The sequence below is a fragment of the Anolis sagrei genome, chromosome 8 (genome assembly GCF_037176765.1).
Source record: "Anolis sagrei isolate rAnoSag1 chromosome 8, rAnoSag1.mat, whole genome shotgun sequence".
NCBI lineage: Eukaryota > Metazoa > Chordata > Lepidosauria > Squamata > Dactyloidae > Anolis > Anolis sagrei.
Window position 1 is genome coordinate 24,717,304 of NC_090028.1, and position 17,306 is coordinate 24,734,609.

At 45.9% G+C, this 17,306-nt stretch overlaps 1 protein-coding gene across 9 annotated transcripts in view; it reads right to left on the minus strand.

The window, feature by feature from the left end:
• The window catches only part of GSE1 (Gse1 coiled-coil protein), a 510,191-nt gene that overhangs the window by 23,173 nt on the left and 469,712 nt on the right, over positions 1-17,306 (minus strand). For all 9 annotated transcript variants that reach the window (XM_060788123.2, XM_060788125.2, XM_060788124.2 and 6 more), the window contains 5 exons: positions 14,510-14,697; positions 13,220-13,420; positions 10,086-10,277; positions 9,664-9,986; positions 6,588-6,915 (listed from right to left, as the gene is read on the minus strand). In XM_060788123.2, coding sequence (XP_060644106.2) covers positions 6,588-6,915; positions 9,664-9,986; positions 10,086-10,277; positions 13,220-13,420; positions 14,510-14,697 — 1,232 coding nt within the window. The remainder of the gene's footprint in view (positions 1-6,587; positions 6,916-9,663; positions 9,987-10,085; positions 10,278-13,219; positions 13,421-14,509; positions 14,698-17,306) is intronic.

A 17,306-nucleotide genomic window follows, 5' to 3' on the forward strand; every position in this document is an offset into this window, starting at 1 on the left:
TGCTTAGTACTTGAATGGTGTTGTAGGCTCTATTTTTGGGAAAGGAACCTGCAGAACCATTTCTAAATATCCCTATGGAAATGTATGGGATCACCATCTGTTGATAGGCAACCCAAAGGCTTATACATACACACAACATTCAAAATTTTAACTGGCCTAATGTACTTCTTGGGAGGAGAGCAATGTCCAGTCTCGATAAAATAGTCAAGAGTAGAGACATCAGACTGGCAACAAAGATCCGCCTAGTCAAAGCCATGGTATTCCCTGTAGTCACCTACGGATGTGAGAGCTGGACCTTAGGGAAGGCTGAGCGAAGGAAGATCGATGCTTTTGAGCTGTGGTGTTGGAGGAAAGTGCTGAGAGTGCCTTGGACTGCGAGAAGATCCAACCAGTCCATCCTCCAGGAAATAAAGCCCGGCTGCTCACTGGAGGGAAAGATACTAGAGACAAAGTTGAAGTACTTTGGCCACATCATGAGGAGACAGGAAAGCCTAGAGAAGACAATTATGCTGGGGAAAGTGGAAGGCAAAAGGAAGAGGGGCCGACCAAGGGCAAGATGGATGGATGGCATCCTTGAAGTGACTGGACTGACCTTGAGGGAGCTGGGGGTGGTAACGGCCGACAGGGAGCTCTGGCGTAGGCTGGTCCATGAGGTCACGAAGAGTCGGAGACGACTGAACGAATGAACAACAACAATGTGTTAGGTTTCATCCTTGGACTGCACAAGTCTCTTGTGTCATCAAATCTCCAGTCCTCAAAGAGTAATGTAGATAGGATTAAGGTGAGGATTCCTTCCCCACATTCTGATGCATGTTTACCAAAAAGGGCTTTGCCTTTACTCTTCCTTCTTGTCACTGTTTCCTCCCCCTTTGAATATGTAGGAATGGAATTGAGGAATGGAGGGAGCTTCCTCTTTTAAGTTTTATTGCTCCGGGTTGACCATGTGGTCTCCGCCACTATCTCTTCTGCTTTTTCTTTCTTCCACCGAGGACGCATTTTGCCTCTCTTTTTAGGCAAAATGTAGCCGCATAGGCTTTTTTTTTTTCCTTTTTACCCTTTTACCTTTCTTAGAAGATGAGACTTAGTAAGCTAGTGAGCTCCAAGACCTTTTCCATCAAAAATGCATTTCTTTTATTTATTACTTATTTATTTTGTACATGTGTACTCTGTCCTTCTCACACACACACACACCCCTGGGTGGGGTGGGGTGGGGTGGGGGGACTCAGGGCAGCTTTTACTTCAATAAATACTTTTGAACCTAAAGTTCTGACTCTGCAATCCTATGCCATCCTATGGCGAGAAAGCTTATCCTAGCTCGCCACACGTATGTTTCTGCAGGTTATGAAGTTTGCTTCTGGTACTGTGCCATATTTATGGTGGAATCAACCCAACTGAGGGTTATTTTTGAGCCTGACAGCTCAGATTCCCTAACATAATGAAATGCTTCTACAACTACTGTAGTATTTTGACCACATCTAATAAACTGATAATGACCACACTTCCACGTGGCTCTTAATGAGACATGCCACATTATCACAGGATGTCTACGTCCTACACCGCTGGATAAATTATTCTGTTTAGTCGGTATTGCACCATCTGAAGTAGCAGCCAATAATGAAAGGCCAGCATGCCAATGCTTTAAATCAAGAAATAGTTTTCTAAGATCGACAGAGATACTCACAAGAACACCTCAGCAAGCAAGAGTTCAAAAGTGGCAGGCTAAGACTCGGAACCTCAAGCCATGGCTGATACCAAATGAGAGATTCTCCTCTGGGCACACAGAAGACTGGGTGACTTGGAAAGCGCTGAACAGACTTTGCTCTCGCATCACGAGATGCAGAGGCAACTTTAAGAAATGAGGCCACAAAATGGAGTCCACAACATGAAAGTGCAGAGAATAAGACCACCTACTACAATGAAGATGAGCCCTGCCACATACACAATGGAGGAGCTTCTTATAGCAAGACCAGAGACACTCCAAGCGGCCAGCTACTGGTCAAAGGACATTTAATAGAACACCAAGATGTTTAAACTTTGTGTTTTTTAAATACATGACAACTGTACCCTTGGTTAGGTTCTGATACGACAAATAAATAGCCACTCTTTCAACACCATTTCATTACCTAATGCTATTATGTTGTGGTGAGTTGCTCTGAGCGTGATCTACTCTGGAAAGGCAACCAGTTACAATCCCAGCTGACGATGGATGTGCAAACTGTGCCTCTGCATCCTTGCTCACTTTCATTTAGGACTTCTGGATAGGCTGGATGTGGACAAAATCCTGTTCCCAAAATATTATCTCCCGTTCCAGTGGCAGAAAGGGAATGACACACGAAATCCATTTTAACTAACTAGTAAAAGGAGTAAAACCGCTTGCATGATTAATATTGCATGTGGTGAAGCTGTGCGTTTAACAGCTTTCCACTTGAGAGCACCGGGACTCCGTGCAGTAGAGCATCAAATGCGGATTGCTCCCTTGGTCTGTAATGTGACTGCTGTGGAAGTCTCTGCAACAATGGTTTGCAGGAAACAGCATTTAAGAACATCGGCTCAGACAATTTCCACAAATATAGATCTACTTATATTTGCGAAGGACTCCTATCGATCTCTTTTCTATCAAAGGAGCATTCTAAGCAGAGTACTATGGATATAGCATAATACTTCAGAGTAAAGCATTTGAGAATCATATCCCCATAAACTCCAAAATAGGCTGGAGAACCTGTCTGTCTAGAAAAAAGATCAGGGTGTAGGGGTGTAATAATAATAATAATAATAATAATAATAATAATAATAATATTTTGTCGTGTCAGGAGCAACCTGAGAAACTGAAAGTTGCTTCTGGTGTGAGAGAATTGACCGTCTGCAAGAACGTTGCCCAGGGGACGCCTGGATGATTTGATGTTTTATCATCCTTGTGGGAGGCTTCTCTCATGTCCCCGCATGAGGAGCTGGAGCTGATAGAGGGAGCTCATCCGCCTCTCCCCGGATTTGAACCTGCGACCTGTCAGTCTTCAGTCCTGCCGGCACAGGGGTTTAACCCACTGTGCCACCGGGGGCTCCTAATAATAATAATTATAATTATAATAATAATAATTATTATTATTATTTATTTATACCCCGCCACCATCTCTCCAAGGGGACTCGGGGCGGCTTACATGAGGCCAAGCCCAACAACACACCAGTAAAAACAAAACAGCAAGCAAATAAAACAGTACAATTAATATAACTCACATATAAACAATAACACAGACAATTTAAAACCTTATGGCCAAGCCAGATGTAATAAATTAAAATTTTAATTTAAAAAAAAAATAATACTTTATTTATACCCCGCCACCATCTCCCCAAGGGGACTCGGGGTGGCTTTTTTTTTTTTTGGTTGTTTCAGGAGCGACTTGAGAAACTGCAAGTCGCTTCTGGTGTGAGAGAATTGGCTGTCTGCAAGGATGTTGCGCAGGGGACACCCGGATGATTTGATGTTTTATCATCCTTGTGGGAGGTTTCTCTCATATCCCCGCATGAGGAGCTGGAGCTGATAGAGGAAGCTCATCCGCCTCTCCCCGGATTCGAACCTGCGACCTGTCGGTCTTCAGTCCTGCCGGCACAGGGGTTTAACCCACTGTGCCACCCGGGGGCTCCTCTCGGGGCGGCTTACATGAGGCCAAGCCCAACAACACATCAGTAAAAACAAAACAGCAAGCAAATAAAACAGTACAATTAATATAACTCACATATAAACAATAACACAGAGATTTTAAAACCTTATGGCTGGGCCAGATGTAATAAATTAAACATTTTAAAATAAACACTGGGTGTGTTGAAACACTGACGTTAAATGGACAAGAATGAAACAAAGCTCTGTTGTTTCACAATTTGGCCAAAGCCGTAGCTTTTGTCGCACCCATGTCGGCCATCCAGGCGCAATGTTTTAGTGGCCACTGGATTGTGGCTTTCTGAGCAAACAGTGCAAGGGCCTCCTTGATATACGCATTAGGGGTGACCTTGTTCCAGTGTGCACAGCTGTGAAAGAAGACGCTGAAATGAGAATGTGACACTGCCACGCATGCACAGCAGCCACCCACTCCTCTGCAGACCCGATTAGCTCCTCTAATCTTCTGATACACAAAACCAACAATGGGATCCAGCAGCAGAGCCAAAGGGATGAGTTGAGCCATTGGTGAGCTGAAGTCAGCCCTTGGCACCATAGCAAGAGAAGAGGAATCAATCCATCCAGAGACACAAGCAGCATGGCAATAGGTGCTGACAGAAAGAGCCCTTCTGCGCACACATTTCTGCTTTTACTCCCTGCACTTGGTGTTGCCAGCTTTTCACACAGGACGACGGCTTAGCTACTCACTCGGTTACTGGGACTGAAGCCTAACCTACCCTGGAGTGAAGGACACAAGCCACTGTGGCTGGAGAGACTCCTGTTGTGTTCAAGAGCAATCATCTATCTCTTGGCCATGGACAGGAAGGCTACAGGAGCCAACGTTGGACTCTGTTGCCCCTGCCTGGACCACAAGCTGCCAACCAAGGCTGCAACCCATTCATAGGCAGCCATCTCCCAGGCCCAAGCCTTGCTCCCTCCATCTGCCAAAGATGGCACCAATTAGTGACAACTGTCTCGGTGACACCTGGTGACCGGCGATTGGATAGAGGCCACTCTACTCACTCTACCCAAGCTTCCAGGCAGCTGTCAGATGGCATTAGTTTGTGCCTGCTGAAATCCACCCAGAGCTGAGCCAGAAGAAGGCTGTCTCTGGGTTGTCGGATTTTTGCCATACATCAGGGGAACCACTGACTGTATAGGGAAGCTGATGAGGAAACACAACCTACAAACTATTTACAGACCCACTAAGAAAATCCAACAAATGCTACGTTCAGCAGAGGACAAGAGGGATCCTCTCACCTCTGCAGGAGTCTACCGTATACCATCCAGCTGTGGATAAGTCTCCACGTTGTTGTTGTTCATTCGTTCAGTCATTTCCGACTCTTCATGACCTCATGGACCAGCCCACACCAGAGCTCCCTGTCGGCCGTCACCTCCCCCAGCTCCTTCAGAGTCAAGCCAGTCACTTCAAGGATGCCATCCATCCATCTTGCCCTTGGTTGGCCCCTCTTCCTTTTTCCTTCCATTTTCCCCAGCATCATTGTCTTCTCTAAGCTTTCCTGTCTCCTCATCATGTGGCCAAAGTACTTCAACTTTGTCTCTGATATCCTCCCCTCTAATGAGCAGTCAGGCTTTATTGGACTGGTTGGATCTTCTCGCAGTCCAAGGCACTCTCAGAACTTTCCTCCAGCACCACAGTTCAAAAGCATCTATCTCCCTTCGCTCAGTCTTCCCTATGGTCCAGGTTTCACATCCATAGGTGACTATGGGGAATACCATTGCTTTAACTATGCGGATGGAGCCCCCAGTGGCACAGTGGGTTAAACCCCTGTGCCGGCAGGACTGAAGACCGACAGGTTGCAGGTTCAAATCCGGGGAGAGGCGGATGAGCTCCCTCTATTAGCTCCAGCTCCTCATGCGGGGACATGAGAGAAGCCTCCCACAAGGATGATTAAAACAGCAAAAATCATCTGGGCATCCCCTTCTCATACCAGAAGCAACTTACAGTTTCTCAAGTCACTCCTGACACGACAAAAAAACAAAAAAACAAAAACAAACAAAAAAAAACAACTATGCGGATCTTCATAGTCTTCATAGGGACCACCAAATGCAGCAGCATTGCCCAAAACATGAATCAAGGAACAGGAATGGCAGTGCAGACTAACTCAACCAAAGAAGTCAGTCATAGCAGAGCACTTGACGAACCAACCTGGACACAGCATAGTATTGGAGAAGACAGAAATGCTGGACCACTCTGACAACTACAATCTCAGGCTACACAGCAAAGCCATAGAAATCCACAAGAAGCATGTGGACAATTTCAACAGAAAGGAAGAAACCATGAAAATGTACAAAATCTGGCTACCAGTATTAAAAAAAAACCTCTAAAATTATAACAGTAAATAAAGAACAAAGCTCAAACACAGGGGAACTCCAGACAAGAAATAATCAGGAAATAAACTAATCACCTCTCAACAAAGGATTCCCTCAGACAGTAAGAAGCCAGACCTTGAAGCTGCAAGGCCATCAAATGCTAATCAAGGTGGCCAATTGAAACATTCACACCTAGCTCCAACAGACAAAGAGTACTTTGTCCCACCCTGGACTTTCCAGATCTCTAAACCCAATTTTCCTAGTTTCCAACAGACCTCACAACCTCTGAGGATGCCTGCCATAGATGCAGGTGAAACGTCAGGAGAGAATGCTTCTAGAATATGGCCATACAGCCCGAAAAACCTACAACAACCCAGTGATTCCGGCCATGAAAGCCTTCGATAATGCTCTGGGTCTTCTTCATCCCACTGAAGCACCAACCCAGCTGGGCTGCCTCCCTCTACTAAGAAATCACCTCAGCCTGGATCAGGGTCTTGAGTGTTTTCAGACCTTCTCAACCTGGGAAACCAAAAAGGAGAGGCAGCAGCTAGCCTTAGGAAAGGAGAGAAAGCCTTCCTTCCACCTCTTCAGAAGCAAGTCTTACCGGAGGTTCTCCGGCCGGTGCTCGACTTCTATCTGTCCAGGTGGGCGCCCAATATCCAAATGCTGCTCCAGCACTTGCTGCCGGAACTCTGAGACCTGGGACTGGCGGTCTTCCTTCTCCTGCCGCAACCGCCGCTGCCGCGCCAACCATTTCTCTTCCTCGTTGGTGCGCTGGATGAGGAGGGCTGTGGCCGTGCTGCTTCCGGGCAAAGGGAAGAGGCTGTGGTTGGGGATGAGGCTGGGCACTGGGTGGTGTGAGGCAGAAGACGGGTGCAAAGGATGCTGGACTGGTTTGAGGGTCTGGATTGCAGGAGAATCCTTGGACTTCTCTGCAGGAAAAAGAAAAGAAATGCCAATGTTTACAGGCAGAATAGCTGCTCTTGTTCAATTAGTTTTGGGAAACAACAGCACCTACGCACTATCCCTGTAGTAGAGAATGTAATTCTGGGGTCCGTAGGGCCAGCATACACCACGCATAAAAATACACCTGTCCAACAGTGATTTCACATGAATCATTAGATTGCCCAATGCAACAAAAGAGTCTCCTTTGGCCATAAGAATCTGCATTCTAGCAGAAGATGTGGTGATGTTACACAATCTAATTCTTAAAACACAAAAAGCCACAGCCTGTAGGCGTTTCACTATTCCTGAAAAATTGCATCTATTTAATGGACTGGGTTGCTGTGAGTTTTCCAGGCTGTATGGCCACATTCCAGCAGCATTCTCTACTGATGTTTTGCCTGCATCTATGGCAGGCATCCTCAGAGGTTGTGAGGTCTGTTGGAAACTAGGAAAATCGGGTTTATATATCTGTAGAATGTCCAGGGTGGGAGAAATAACTCTTGTCTGTTTCAGGTAAGTGTGAATGTTTCAATTAGCCGCCTTGATTAGCATTTAATGGTGTTGCAGCTGCAATGTCTGACTGGTTGCTGCTTGGGGGAATCCTTTGTTGAGAGGGAGTTGTCTTTCTCCCACCCTGGACATTCCACAGATATATAAATCTCACTTGCCTAATTTCTAACAGACCCCTCAATCTCTGAGGATGCCTGCCACAGATGTGGACAAAATGTTAGGAGAGAATGCGTCTGGAACAAGGTCAGACAGCCCGGAAAACTCACAACAACCCAGTGATTCCAGCCACGAAAGCCTTCGAGAACATATTTAATGCACTGTTCTGTGGAAGAGCAACTGAGGAGAGAACAATAAATAGCCAAGACAGTCACGAGATCAGTTATGGTAGCAAAGGCCAGTAAAGTCAATGAAAGTTCTCAGCCTGTCTAAAAAGGCTGGACTAGAAATGACCATGCATCTTGAAAGGTTGGGTCTAGAACTGTGCTCTGTGTGGGTGGGAGTACTTTACATTATGTTAATGTCAAATCAACTAGATTCCATGATTGATGGGCAAGCCCATGGGTATGCAGAAGGCAGACAGAAACACAGTAGCAGTGCTAAGCAATAAGCCCTGGAAATGCACTATGAAGGGCATGCGCCACAACAAAAAACAGAAACAACCATGTGTTAGAATAGTGTATCCCAACCTTTTTTGGACCACTCTCCAACATTAATATCAAAAGGGTTCCGAATCAGTTTTTGGTCAACTTTTGATTCAGTTTGTTTATTTGGGGTGCCGATTCGGAAAACTGCATTGGCTAGACCACATCAGCTCTAGTTTCTGATACAGAACATATGCCATCCAATAGTTGGCATCTGCTCGCCCACAGAAAACCTTATTTAATAATATTACTAATAATAATATTACAGTACAATGGTATAGTACAATATAGTAATATTTAATATTGATATTGTCCTATGCTAATAACATAATATATTGTATGTATATATATATCTTGTAAGCTGCTCTGAGTCCCCTTCAGGGTAAGAAGGGTGACATATAAATGTTGTAAATAAATAAATAATTAAAAAGCCTTGGTACTATAACAGGGTTTTGTTAAGACCAGTCACTCTTGTTGCAATGGCATAGTAATGAGGAGGCCGCGGACCATATTTTAGTTCCGTGATGGTGAACCTATGACATGTGTGTCAGCACTGACATGCATGGCTATTTTTGATGACACGCAGCCACATGCGGCCGCATACAAAGAAGTACACCTTATAAGAGCCGATCTAATTCCATCCTTAAATTTGTAAAAGGCTCTATAAATTTAACATCTTCACGTTTGAGCATTGTTCACTCCATAACTCAGCATGGAATATACATTTTTCTTATTTAAACTATAAATATTGCAAAACTATGGTGTTTTTTTTCTCGAAGTTGACACCCCACCCAAGTTATGCCCAGGTTTTTGGCAAATTTTGACACACCAAGCTCAAAAGGTTGCTCATCACTGTTTTAGTTCTTGCAGACCACTAGTGGTCCATGGACCACGAGTTGGGAACCACTGCATTAAAGAATGGGTGCGGCAAGAACTGAATAGCGGAAAACATTTCAAATTGTGCAGCCTTTCCCTGGATACTTTTACCAAGAGCAATAATTATGGTTACATCCCGCAGCAGCAAGGTGCAACAAGCTATGGACCGGGGGCCGGATACGGCCCTCCAAGGTCATTTACCCGGCCCTCGTTCAGGGTCAACCTAAGTCTGAAATGACGTGAAAGCACACACAACAACTATCTCATCAGCCAAAAGCAGGCCCACACTTCCCACTGAAATACTAATAAGTTTGTATATTTGTTAAAATTGTTCTTCTTTTTAATTATTGTATTATTTTAAAGTGTTTTTGCACTACAAGTAAGATATGTGCAGTGTGCATAGGAATTCATTCATGTTTTGTTTTTGTTGTTTCAAATTATAATCCGGCCCTCCATCAGTTTGAGGGACTGTGACCTGGCCTCTGTTCAAAAAGTTTGAGGACCCCTGATCTAAAGAATCATATTTCACTGATCGTCCTTCTCTCTGTCTCTCCAATATCAGTCAGTCTTGACATCCCCGAATTGGGAGAAAAGAACAGGCAGAAATAACCTAAAGGCTAAGACTCTGCTTTTTTGGTTAGCTCTGCCCTATCCTTAGGAAATACACAGCCTGCCTTTGAACTTCCAAAGGAAAGCGCTCCGGGTCACCTGCTCGGTTTGGCGTTAGCTGCTCAGACGGTTTGACACGCTCTTCCGGTGGGTGGCTCCTCATCCCTTGTAGCTCCAACGCTGGAAGGAAGGGGCCTTCCATGGCTTTGACAATGCTCTGCTCTTTCTCCCGGGCCCTCTCCCGCTGCCGTTCCAGCTCCCGCTCCCGCTCTCTCTCCCGTTCCCTCTCCTTCTCTCGCTCCCGTTCCAGCTCCTTTTCCCGCTCGCGTTCCCTCTCCCGTTCCCTCTCTCGTTCGCGATCAGCTTCCCGTTCTCTTTCCTTCTCGCGTTCCCGCTGCCGCAGCTCCTCATCCATCTGCAACCTGAAGGGACAAAGGAAGAACAGAACCCACGTCAGCCCAAATGAGGGACCCCCCAGCTCCTTCCTGAAATAGCAACGATGTTCTAAATACATTTTATACCTCTCTGCGGTCAGGCTGGATATGCGTTCAGATTGTAGTGCAGAAAGAGACGAGTGAGACAGTTCGGTGGGATACCTCACGCCGGACAAGTGGAGGTGCATGGCTGATGGGTGCAGAGGCGGAAGTGAGCCAGGAGTTGGAATCGGATAAAAAGGCGAGCGTAGAGCTGAAAGGCAGTAGGAATCATCCATCCTGGAAAGAGAAATGCAGTTAACCCACAGGGTCCTTTAAAGCCATGCAGGAAGAACCTGCCCTTGTTATTTCTGCCTCTGGTTCCAATTTTTCTGTTAAAGTAATGCTCTTTTTTCTGTCAAAGTAATGCTCAGGAACATATCGACTTTGCTAGCTCAGATATATCTGGATATGGTAGACCTACAAGTTTAATTCTGAAGCCTCACGGCTGTTTGCTTTGGTGTCCTTCTGTGAGGAATAAGGGAAACGCATGCCCTTTCTCAACCTTCTCCACCAATATTTCTTAAATATATTTTGTTTTCTTTTTAGTGCATTTATCCTTTCTTACACAGAGGCTTTGCTAGCTGATGTGTTGACCATGGATACATATGTAAAAATGACCTCAAAGGGATTGTGGCGCAGCTGGCTGAGTGTCAGCTGCATTAAGATCACTCTGACCAAAGGTCATGAATTCGAAGCCAGCCCGGGTTGGAGTGGGTTTCCAACCAATTGTGTAGCCTGTTGTCAACCTTTCCAACTCGAAAGACAGTTGCATCTGTCAAGTAGGAAAATTAGGCACCACCTTAAAGTGTGGGGAGGCTAAATTAACTAATTTATGAGGCCATAAAAAAGAAACTCCAGCAAAGCACTCCAGCAAAAATGCATGCGGGGAATGCGGAAGTACTTCATCAGTGTCGCAGATGGACGATGAAAGCGACAGCTCCCCTGGCGGCCAGAAAAAGTTAAGTAGCCTCTGTGTATGTCTGTATATGTTGTATGTCAAAATTGGCATTGAATGTTTGCCATATATGTGTACACTGTAATCCGCCCTGAGTCCCCTGCGGGGTGAGAAGGGCAGAATATAAAAGCTGCAAATAAATAAAATTAACTGGGTATTTTTGATTACAAAAGTGTGAGTCAAGCACTGAAAAAGTGAGTAGGCCGAAGCCTGTTAAGAGTCAGTGGGTCAAAGCTAGTGTCGTCCTAAGGAAAGTGAGTAGGCCGAAGCCCGTGAGAGTCGGTAGGCCAAAACTAGTGTTGTTCTGAGGAGAGAGAGTAAACTGAAGCCTGTGAGAGTCAGTGGGACAAAGCTAGTGTCGACTTGAGGACAGCGAGTAGGCCAAAGCCTTTTAGAGTCAGTGGGCCAAAGCTAATGTCATCCTGAGGAGAGTGAGTAGGCCAAAGCTAGTGTTGTCCTGAGGAGAGTAAGTAGGCCAAAGCCTATTAGAGTCTGTGGGCCAAAGCTAGTATCACCCTGAGGAGAATGAGTAGGCCAAAGCCTGTTAAAGTCAGTGTGTCAAAGCTAGTGTCATCCTGAGGAGAGTGAGTAGGCCAAAACCTGCTAGAGTCAGTGGGCCAAAGCTAGTGTCGTCCTGAGGAGAGTAAGTAGGCCAAAACCTGTTAGAGTCAGTGGGTCAAAGCTAGTGTCGTCCTGAGGAGAGTGAGTAGGCCAAAGCCTGTGAGAGTCAGTGGGCCAAAGCTAGTGTCGTCCTGAGGAGAGTAAGTAGGCCAAAACCTGTTAGAGTCAGTGGGTCAATGCTAGTGTCGTCCTGAGGAGAGTAAGTAGGCCAAAGCCTGTGAGAGTCAGTGGGCCAAAGCTAGTGTCGACCTGAGGACAGTGAGTAGGTTGAAGCCTGTGAGAGTCAGTGGGCCAAAGCTAGTGTTGCCCTGAGGAGAGTGAGTAGGCCAAAGCCTGTTAAGTCAATGGGCCAAATCTAGTGTCACCCTGAGGAGAATGAGTAGGCCAAAGCCTATTAGAGTCAGTGGGCTAAAGCTAGTGTCATCCTGAGGAGAGTGAGTAGGCCAAAACCTGTTAGTCAGTGGGTCAAAGCTAGTGTCGTCCTAAGGAAATTGAGTAGGCCGAAGCCTGTTAGACTTAGTGGGCCAAAGCTAGTATCGTCCTGAGAGTGAGTAGGCCGAAGCCTGTGAGAGTAAGTGGGCCAAAGCTAGTGTCATTCTGAGGAGAGAGTAAGCTGAACTCTGTTAGAGTTAGTGGGTCAAAGCTAGTGTCGACCTGAGGACAACGAGTAGGCCGAAGCCTGTTAGAGTTAGTGGACCAAAGCTAGTGTTGTCCTAAAGAGAGTGAGTAGGCCGAAGTCTGTTAGAGTTAGTGGGTCAAAGCTAGTGTTGATCTGAGGATAATGAGTAGGCCGAAGCCTGTTAGAATTAGTGGACTAAAGCTGGGGTCATCCTGAGGAGTGTGAGGTAAACCTCTGCGTGAGAGAAGCTTTGTGTGTAAAGCTCCAAGAAAAAGACTGCTGTGTGTTAAAATCTACTGTGTATTTGTTTATCTGTGTAATGGAAACCTTGTTGTAAATAGTGCAAAAATATTATTATATTATTTTGCTATAAAGCCTCCTAAGGAAGAGATAACATTGGTTCTATTTATCACTTTGGGTGACTGGTGCCGGGTCACGCTGCTGCTGCTAAGTTACTCTGCTGTACATTTATAAGGAGGGTCGTCTTTTGTTAATAAGCCCACTTGCCCAACAAAACCTTCCCCAACGAAGGCTACATAAACCCAAACCTACAACTCTGCATGCATGGGAAACCGGTCACAGAGGAAAAGCTGGAGGGAGATTCTTAGGTTCCCCACAGCTTCTTTTTAAAACATTTGTGCTCCACGTCGGTTGTCAGATCTCAGATCTCCACGGGCACAGCATGCCTGGCTGCCCAGGGCATAACAGAAGCTGAGCCGAGGCACGCACTGCTCCACGGGGCCTCATTCAGAGAACAAATTAGCAGCCTGACATCCGAAGTCCTGCTGCCGCTTTAAGTGATGGCCTGTTGTGCTTTATTACAGCTGTGCCGAAGCCCTCAGAGAAGCCTCCGTTGTGGGCAAGACCTGTTTATTACCGATTCTTCCAAAGGACCTGCCTGGGTAGCTACCTGAAAGCCGCAATCACATCCTGGTGTCCACACAAAGCGAAAGAGGGCAGTGGACAGAGATGGCTGGCTCTTACCTGAAGGCCGGGTGAGGAAACGGATGGTGAGCTAGATAGCTGGGGTGGTAGTAGGCAGCAGCAGTGGCCGGATCCAGGGCAATGGGAGGCAGGGAGGACATGCGGAGCTCCTCGGCTGTATGATAGGGCCGGAAGCTGCGCAGGTAGTCTTCCGTGACTGCGCTGGGAGGCACCACATGGTGGACATGCCGCTGGAGGCTGCTAAGTGGGAAGAATGGCGATTATCACTATGTTTACTCATATCCCATCTTTCTCCCAACACTGGAGCTGAAGGGAGCTTACAACTGGAAAAAAAATGCAAAGTGACTACTCATATCTGTCAAAAATATTAAAAATTAACTAGCCATTTTTTATAACAAAAGTGTGAGTCAAGCACTGAAAAAGTGAGCAGACCGAAGCCTTATAGTCAGTGGGCCAAAGCTAGTGTCATCCTGAGGAGTGTGAGGTAAACCCCTGTGTGAGAGAAGCCTCATGTTAGAAAGCTCCTGCCAATGGGAGGCAGGGAGGACATGCGGAGCTCCTCGGCTGTGTGATAGGGCCGGAAGCTGCGCAGGTAGTCTTCCGTGACTGCGCTGGGAGGCACCACGTGGTGGACATGCCGCTGGAGGCTGCTAAGTGGGAAGAATGGCGATTATCACTATGTTTATTTATATCCCATCTTTCTCCCAACACTGGAGCTGAAGGGAGCTTACAACTGGAAAAAAACAATGCAAAGCAACTACTCATATCTGTCAGAAATATTAAACATTAACTAGGCATTTTTTATAACGAAAGTGGGAGTCAAGCACTGAAAAAGTGAGCAGGCCGAAGCTTGATAGTCAGTGGGCCAAAGCTAGTGTCATCCTGAGGAGTGTGAGGTAAACCCCTGTGTGAGAGAAGCCTCATGTGAGAAAGCTCCAGTGTGAAGGCTGCTGCATGTAAAGCTACTATGTATCTAAACCCATTTTCCTACTTCCAACAGACCTCACTACCTCTGAGGATGCTTGCCATAGATGCAGGCGAAACATCAGGAGAAAAGCCTCCAGAACATGGCCATATAGCCCGGAAAACCTACACCAACCCAGTGATTCCGGCCATGAAAGCCTTCAACAATACATTAAAAGGGATTTCTGGAACTACTCTGCAAAAGTCAGAATACGATTAGGTGGGGTGACTCAGGTAAAAACAAGCCCACGTCTGGGCGAGGGACCAATTCCCAGCATGCTTGCACTTTGGAGAGGAAGGAGCAGCTCTTGTCACATGCCCTCCCGTTGCCTTCTGTGATCACACACCCTTCGGAGCCCCACTTACTTGAGAGGCGGGAAGCGGGAGTCCTGCACAATGGAGTTGGGAGGGATCCCGAAGGAGTAAGGCGTCCCAAGTAAGTGAGAAGGAACCGGAGGGGCAGTGGCTTTCTCCTGGGGCACCGGCGCCTCCGCAATCAGGCGGTCCCTGTTCGTGCTGCTGTTTCCTGCAGAGCTTCGTGACCCAGCTTCTTGCTAAGAGTGAAAAGGAAGAGACAAACTGTTAGACCCTGCTGTGTCCCTTGGCAAAACAAGGTACAAACCACACACAAAGATGCGCCTGGGTCGAAAGAAGTTCAACTTTATTCACTGCTGAGAGGAGAAAATGTTCATCCACTTCCCGTTAATTCAATAATGCAAACTGCTCCCTATGGATCCCTATACCTCAGGCTTCAAGTTGAGGTGGCACTGATCACGAAGCCCACGTAAGAACCCAAGTGAGATCAGCAGAGGATGACTGCGGACCGAATTACCCTTCTACCTTCACAAGACTTACTATGCTGGCCTCCCCTTACACCCAACTACTCATCCTTTTTAGCATCGCTTTAGAAACACTGACCACAGAAGCAGTCTGCAGTTTGGACAGGATCCAAATTCTGACCAAATACAACGAGAAGTTAATGCAGTGGGAAACATGCACAAGGCTGTCAAATATGTTTGCCTGTGCAAGCCATAAATCATCTTTGACGCTCTATTATCTTAACATCTGATCAGTGTTAAAAGTCAGAAAGAGGTAGATATGTATTTTTCATGCATATTTCATCTGCATGCAAGGCATTTATGAAATGTATAAATGAAGTAGGAAGAGGAGGATATCTTTTTCTCTCTCCTTCAGAATCCCAATGCGGATGGAAAAGTAGAAGTTGCCCAGAATTAGCAGTATATTCTGGTCTAGCTAGAAGTACTTTGCGCACACGCCTGCATCAATAAGAGTATAGTGCCTACATCCAAGGAAGTCATGCTACCCCTCTATTCTGCCTTGGTTAGACCACACCTGGAATACTGTGTCCAATTCTGGGCACCACAATTGAAGGGAGATGTTGACTCTAAGCTGGAATGTGTGCAGAAGAGGGTGACTAAAATGATCAAGGGTCTGGAGAACAAGCCCTATGAGGAGCGGCTTAAGGAGCTGAGCATGTTTAGCAATCAGAAGAGAAGGCTGAGAGGAGACATGATAGCCATGTATAAATATGTGAGAGGAAGTCATAGGGAGGAGGGAGCAAACTTGTTTTCTGCTGCCCTGGAGACTAGGATGCAATAGAGCAATAATAATAATAATAATAATAATAATAGGTTGTTGTAGGTTTTTTTGGGCTATATGGCCATGGTCTAGAGGCATTCTCTCCTGACGTTTCGCCTGCATCTATGGCAAGCATCCTCAGAGGTAGTGAGGATGCTTGCCATAGATGCAGGCGAAACGTCAGGAGAGAATGCCTCTAGACCAGGGGTCCTCAAACTAAGGCCCAAGGGCCGAATACGGCCCTCCAAGGTCATTTACCTGGCCCTTGCTCAGGATCAACCTAAGTCTGAAATGACTTGAAAGCACACAACAACAACAATCCCATCTCATCAGCCAAAAGCAGGCCCACACTTCCCATTGAAATAGTAATAAGTTTATAGTTGTTAAAATTGTTCTTTATTTTAATTATTACATTGTTTTTAAATGTTTTTTGCACTACAAATAAGATATGTGCAGTGTGCATAGGAATGCACTCAATTTTTTTTTTCAAATTATAATCCGGCCCTCCAACAGTTTGAGAGACTGTGACCTGGCCCTCTATTTAAAAAGTTTGAGGACCCCTGCTCTAGACCATGGCCATATAGCCTGAAAAAACCTACAACAACCCAGTGATTCCAGCCATGAAAGCCTTCGACAATACATAATAATAATAATAATAATAATAATAATAATAATACTTTATACCCTGCTCCATCTCCCCCAGCGGGACTCAGTGCAGCTTACATGAGGCCACGCCCATCATTACAGTACATACATTATAATGAAACACATGACAATACCAGAATTAAAATACATAAAATGCAAACAAATGAAATAAACAATGCAGACAATATAGAACAAGCAATTAAAACCAGAGAATTTCACTGGGCAGGGCCACATTCAAAGCTAAAAATTTAAAAACACTGGGAGATAGAGGAATATATAATTTATCAGAATGAGGATGTGAGAATGAGGGAGGATTCAATTGCACGAACCATAAATAAAGTGCTTCTAAGGTAATTTAGTGCAAAATTTGGCCAGGGAGTTTCTTACAATCAATCACCGAAGGCACATTGGAATAGCCAGGTTTTCAGATTCCTCCTGAAGATTGCTAGCGTGGGGGCTTGCCTAATATCTCTGGGGAGTGAGTTCCAGAGCCGGGGGGCCACCACAGAGAAAGCCCTCTCTCTCGTCCCCGCAAGTTGCACTTGAGCTGTGGGTGGGAGCGAGAGAAGAACTTCTCTGGAAGATCGAAGAGATTGCGTGGGTTCGTAGATGGTGATACGGTCACGCAGGTAGGTGGGTCCCAAACCGTTCAGGGCTTTGTAGGTCAAGAGCTGCACCTTGAATTGGGCCCAGAAAACAAACGGCAGCCAGTGGAGCTGCTTAAACAATGGTTTCAAACTACAAGAAAGGAGATTCCATCTGAACATCAGGAAGAACTTTCTGACTGTGAGAGCTGTTTAGCAGTGGAACTTTCTGCCCTGGAGTGTGGTGGAGGCTCCTTCTTTGGAGGCTTTGAAACAAAGGCTGGATGGCCATCTGTCGGGGGTGCTTTGAATGTGATTTACCTGCTTCTTGGCAG